This window comes from Falco peregrinus, chromosome 5 (assembly GCF_023634155.1).
Source record: "Falco peregrinus isolate bFalPer1 chromosome 5, bFalPer1.pri, whole genome shotgun sequence".
NCBI lineage: Eukaryota > Metazoa > Chordata > Aves > Falconiformes > Falconidae > Falco > Falco peregrinus.
In genome coordinates, this window is record NC_073725.1 from 21,668,893 (window position 1) to 21,674,953 (window position 6,061).

The 6,061-nt window shown below is 50.9% G+C and overlaps 1 protein-coding gene across 2 annotated transcripts in view; it reads right to left on the reverse strand.

Moving 5' to 3' along the window:
- The window catches only part of BMPER (BMP binding endothelial regulator), a 145,181-nt gene extending 140,408 nt beyond the window's left edge, over positions 1 to 4,773 (reverse strand). For both annotated transcript variants that reach the window (XM_055806836.1, XM_055806835.1), the window contains exons 1-2: positions 4,420 to 4,773; positions 3,518 to 3,603 (exon numbers count right to left, since the gene is read on the reverse strand). In XM_055806836.1, the coding sequence (XP_055662811.1) occupies positions 3,518 to 3,603; positions 4,420 to 4,543 (210 nt within the window). In that variant the 5' untranslated portion in view covers positions 4,544 to 4,773. The remainder of the gene's footprint in view (positions 1 to 3,517; positions 3,604 to 4,419) is intronic.
- Positions 4,774 to 6,061: the final 1,288 nt, after the last annotated feature.

The following is a 6,061-nucleotide window of genomic DNA, read 5'->3' on the forward strand; positions in this document are numbered from 1 at the left end:
ACACCAGCAGTTAGGTGACCTGAGCTTTCAGCACAGTCCTACAAGAAATTCCTTGTGGATAAACCACAATCTTTCTTTGACTTTGATGTTTGTCTTTTTAAAAAAAATTAAAATGGCCAATTCTTGCAGTCAGCTTTTGTATTGTTACAAATCTTGCAGTAATTAATGATGTTCTTTGGAGATCAAATTCATCCTTGTTTATTAAGTACTTAGAGATTATTAGTTGGACAGCAATAGACCACTGCTAGTGTGTTGTAACTGTAAAAGCTCACATTGAAACTATTGTCTTACAGATGTTAAAAATGACCATTTTTAATGGGCATTACTAAGACCATAAAGCAGAGATGTATAAATCACAAATCAGGGAACTCTAGATTTTAGCCAATTGTGGCTTGTTCAGCTGGTAGTTCTCACATACAGAGCTACACTGTACGTTTACACACACACTCTTAGTCTTACCTGTTCCCTTCTATTAAGGGCAAGCATCAGTGCTGTGCCGTGCACTCCACCACATTTCATTTCTACAAGCAGGGAAGCCCAAAACAGAATTATCTCATGGTGGGTGCAATGGCTTTTTATTAGAAAAGTGTTACCTATACTTTAGAAGTGAATGGCTTACTGTGTACTGTATTCAAAACCTCCAGCACGCCCCCCCATCTGAATTCCCCTGTCACCACGACTTCTCTTTCCACATGTTACAGCAGATGGTCAAGAATTAACTCATTTTGTTTGGTAGCTAGACTTGGCTGCCTCTAGGATATCCCCAACAGCTTCCCTTTTGTATTCAAGATTCAGGGGGTTGCATCACCAATAACTCTAAAACAAGAGCTAGAAGCTCTACTACAGCAGCACCCCCTGTCCAAAGCCAGTCCCTGCACTATCTGCCTTGGTCCTATTCATGTCCCTATCATGAAAAGCAATCTGTCCTGTCTCCACTAATAAATGAGAAAAGACGACTTTTGTTTTTGGTCTTCCTGCTAAGACTTCTCAGTGGTGTATATGGAATTGAATCTGCAACTGCTCTTCGCAGTCTTTGTTGCATTATTGCAACTTACTCATAACCTATGAGTTTCCAGTTTTTACCACATTTCCTCTTAGAGTACTACCTGTTGCTTTGCCCTCCCAACTGATTTAGCTTGTTAAGAGGAAGCTGGAGATGGCTTTGCTTACCCTGCCTCCCTCTTTCCCCCATGCTAGGATGCATCCCCATGCTCCAGCAGGATACAACCCACAGAGTCAGTTCTGTCAAACACCTGATCATTCGGTTCTCGCATTTCAATTCTGTCTCCTCTCGTTTGTGAGATGGGGAAAATCCTGGAAGGGAGTTATTTAGATATTCCTCTTCTTTGCAGAGCTGTTCAGAGTTCTGTAACTTGTGCAGTTATTTATGGCAGCTTGCAGGCATGGGAATGTATCACTGCTAGGGGAGACCTGCTGTACTCCAATATTTCAGTTACTCGCTTTACTGGTGTTTTTAACACAAGTGCCCTCTGTTGAGTTTTCTGTCCTCTCATGAACAGCAATAGGTTCCTTCCTGGAACAGCTGATTAAGCTCTCTTTTTAGTTGTTCACTTCTTATGATATGAACATCCATCAGGTTTGCCCTTGAAGCATAAGATCAGTCTTCCAGAGAAAGTTCCTCACTGAACTGCTATTAAACAATCAATATTTCTAGTTGGATGTAAGGATACCTGGTTCTCTCTTCCCTCCTGGTCACAAATCACCACATGGTTTCTTTTGTTTCTGTTCTCCCCAGACCTCTTAAAATTGATCTTTTCCCTTGTGGCAGGCCTGAACGAAGATTTCCGCAACAGGCTGTCCAATAAGTCATTGCTTTGGATGCTGCACAGCATTAAAGTCAGTATCTCCAGACCGGTTTCCTTCTCCTCTACCAGGTCTCCCAGCTTCCAACTCACGAAACAGGGATCACATTTTTCCATTGGCAGAAGTAAAACCAAGCGCGTCCAGTGCAGGTAACTGCAGCAAATTGCTAGGCATCTGCACTCTTAATAAATCAGTGTCCCCCTTGCACAGAAGGAAGCCAAATGCCCCCAGTTGCCATGTCACTAAGGTAAGCTCTACAAATGGCAGAGATCTAGAGTTTTTACATCCAAGGGTTTTTGCAGTTCTTCATGTTCACGCACTAAAAGGGTGCTCATTGATTTAATAAAGCCAAGGTCTAGAGAGATCTATAAATACAAGTATTTTACCCTGATGCATTATTGCCCTGATGCCCAAGACTGAACTTCTGCTCCTTCACAGATAAATTGCTTCCTTGCTGGTTAACACCAACTTCCATTAGCAAGAGTGGTGGCAGACATATTTGGGAAGGTGATCCATGATAAAACACAGCTTCATCTCTTTTTTTTTTTTTTTTTTTTGTTTTCCTTTTGATTTCTTTACTCACCACATCCCATGCTTCTCCTTTCTCCAGCCCCCTCTACTCAGAAAAATCAATAACTTATTCTTTATCACTATTAGCTGGAAAGTTATCACTTTCACTTAAAATCTATTGAACTCTGCAGCAATATACATCAGCCTCAGGGGGCTCAAGATCAGGGTCCCACAGCTGCCAAAACTGCCTTCTAAAAGGCAGCCTGAAACAATTCTTTAAGTCTTTTATAGACTTATAATAATGCTGGCTAATGCTAATAATATTAATAGCAATAATAGAAGGGAGGGAGAGGCTGTCTTGGTGTTTCAGTCCTAAAGCAGAGCACATTTTGAGCATTCAGCTACTTTACAACTTCCAAAACGCAAAACGTAGTGCTTTCTGGTCTATGCTTTTCTTTGCATTCAACAGAAAATTAAGGTTTATGGCTTTCTTTTAAATACATTGTAGGAAATTTTATTTAGAACAACTGATTTTCAATATCTCCTAAGCCTTGGCTTGTCCAGCTGAATTGCTCCCAAAAATGCTTAACTCCGAAGCAGAGCTACAAGGAAAGGGAATGTTTCTCCCCAAAATGTGTATCAGCTAGTAACGTTATTAACCACTGAATTCCCAGCACAGCAGGCAGTGTCATCCCTGGAACAAAGCGCTCTGATGAAAGCATCGCTTGTGCTTTCACTGTCGTCTTATTCCAGCATGTATAGTCACGTTGCAGCCTTCACCCTGCACCGCGGCTGTGTGCAACTAAAGCACATGGGAGCTCGAAGCAGCGGCGTTTCCAAACATTACCTTTCGCTCTCTTTGCTGAGCTACAAGCAAAGACTTTTTGTTTGCACCCTGACTTTGTGAAAACAGTTCTCCCTCCAAATTCACACGGTAAATGTGCTTTCACAATGTCATGTTAAAGTCATGTACAACTTTGTGCCTGAGAGTTTTAAAGTCAAAGAAAACGATTGCCAGATCGTGGGTTGGATTACTTTCCATTAGCTCAGCTCTGAGATAACCTTGTGTTACACAAAAGGTGACAGTAGCACCCAAGATTTGATTATGTGAAATATTCCCCTTTCTGTGCAGTTACTTTTAGTACAGGCTTGAATGTTCTTACAATCTGAAATCCAAACTTACCAGGCAAACACACATTATACAAGGGTTGTCTGTGATAAATGGTATCTGCAGAATTTCCCCTTCATTTTCACATTTTGCAACGGATCCTGAAATAGAAAATTGAAAATACTGACATGTTTCAATTCCCCCAGCTGGTTTTGGAAACCATCCTCATCACACTCATGTTTAACCCCTGCTCCATTCCTAGCCTTTGATTTCAAATCTTGCCTTAATTTGCCCTCTTTAAGCAAGCAGGGATGTTCAGTGTTTCTGCAAGATTCCAAAGGGAACAGGGAAATGACTGGCCTTTTATTGCCACACAAACCTCGACTTTCTTTGTGCCCCGATTACGGCAAAGAAGGACGCTTTTCCTCTTCTCAGATGACGTGTGGAGAATAACGAGTACTCCACGCAAAGCAGAATGCTTTTATAACGGTAGACCCAGAGCTCACTGAAATCAGCAGAAAGCTGTCTGCTACGCTCCGAGGGCTTGGACCAGGAGTACAGCATGAGCCCAGACCCAAGCATCCTTTTAACGGGCGACAGCCAATTGGCAAAGGAGTCAAAATTAGCAGGCTGACTGTCAGACGGAATCAAATTAGAAATCCCTTTACGGCCCTAGCGCTTATGAGCCGGTATTGTGTCATGTTGGAATCTCTTCTCGAAATCTAATGGCTCCTTGCTCGTGCTAGAAATCGATTCAGCGTTTCCCTCCGTGCCCCAGATAACAGGAAAATATAACCGTCGAGGGAAAGCGGGGGGGGGGGGGGGGGGGGGGAAGGCAGGGGGTGGTGTGGGGGGGTGGTTCGTGTGTTCACCTGCCCAGCGCACGCCGTTGCACCTCCAGCCGCCACCCCCCGCGCCCCGTGGCGGCCGGGCAGCCCCGCGGCAGGTGAGCCCCACGCAGCCCCGCGCCCCCTTACCTGTGAGCAGGGAGGACCCCAGCGCCCCGCGGCGGCACGGGGCACCCAGCAGCAGGAGGAGGAAGAAGGCGGCGGCCGGGACGGTGCGCGGCACCGCCGGGCAGCCCCCGCCGAGCCGGGCCATGGTCCCGGGGGTGCCGCCGGCTGCGGGGCAGCGTCCCGGACGCGCCGTCGGGTGGCGGAGCCCGGCCGCCCCCGGCACCGACCCCCGGCGCCGGGCAGCAGCGGGGGCGGGGGGGGGGGGGGGGGGAGCAGTTCGGGAGACGGTGGCCCTCCGGGGAGTCCCACCCCACGGCGGCACCGGGGGAGGGGACTGCGGGTGCGGGGAAAGCAGCTGTCAGCGCCTGCCCCTCGGCCCCGCACCCCCTCCTTCCATCACCCCCCTCTCCTGCCCGCATCCCTTCTTATACCTTCCTCTCCCCATAGTCCCTCCTCCGGCACCCCCCGGCCCCATGCCTCCCTCCCCCCCGGCGCACACGCACGGACAGGCTGCCAGCCCCAGACCCCGTCTCCCTGCCGGGAGATGCCCGGCCACTCCCTCCCGCGGCCCCGCCGAGCACCGCCCGGGCCGGCCGCGGCGTCGGGGGGCTGCGCCCGCGGGGCGGGGGCAGGGGGAGCGGATCGAGGGCAAGAGGCGGAAAGAAGCGGAGGAGGAAAAGGTAAAAGAGGAGGAGGGGAGGAAACGTGGAGCCCCGGACAGGTCCGGTGCGGAGCCCGGTACCTGGGCAGAGAGCGGCGGCGCCGGCTGCCTCCCTCCGGCGGGCTGGTCCCCGGCCCCGCAGCCCGCCCCGTGCGGCGCCGCTGGCCTTGCGGGCCGGTCCCCGGCCGGCGGGGCGGGGGCGGGGAGCGGCCGGAGCGGGGGCTGCCCGCGGGGAGCGCCGCAGCGCGCTCCGCTCCGCTCCTCTCCGCCGAGCCGCCCCCCACCCCCGGGGCTCTCCCCGGCCCTCCCCGCCCAGCCCGGGGGCTGCCTCTCCCCGCCCGGGCAACGCGGGGCGCGGCGGGGCCGGGGCTCCCCGCGAGGGGCCGGGGCAGGCGGGGGCCGCTCCCGGGGCCTCTCCCCCCGCCCCAGCCTGACCCCCGTGAGCTGCGCTCCTCCTCGCCGCTCCCCACCGGTGCTCGCTGCCCCGGGCACCGCCGAACCGCCACTCTGCCCACGCGGGGGGCGGGCGGGGGTCACCGGTGCTGCCTGGCAGGAGGCTTGGCTGGGACAGCGCTCCCCCAGCCTGCTTTACAAACCGCTTTCCTCCAAACTGTGATGCTTCATTCGGGGAAACGTGTGCTCCCCAAAATAAACTAGTCTGACGGTAAGCTGGAAAACATTGGATCTATACATACTCTTCTTTTTTGGGGGGGTGGATGCGAGCTGCTTCAAAAAAGCTTAGGGCGATGCCAAATCAGGTGCACGGCTGGCTGGTGCGTACAGGGCTGCTTCAAAAATATGTTTCATTTCTCAGTATGATGCAAGGCAATTAGATTTTCACACGTTCATTTTAAGAATAAAACCCCAAAGACTTCCAGTCTGCATCTTTATTCTAAAAGGTAATACCTCACCCACAACACAACTTGTCACCTACCTTCAGGGTAGGAAGCAAAAGCCCCAAAACACTTATATTATACATCTTGTGATAGGGACTATGGACAA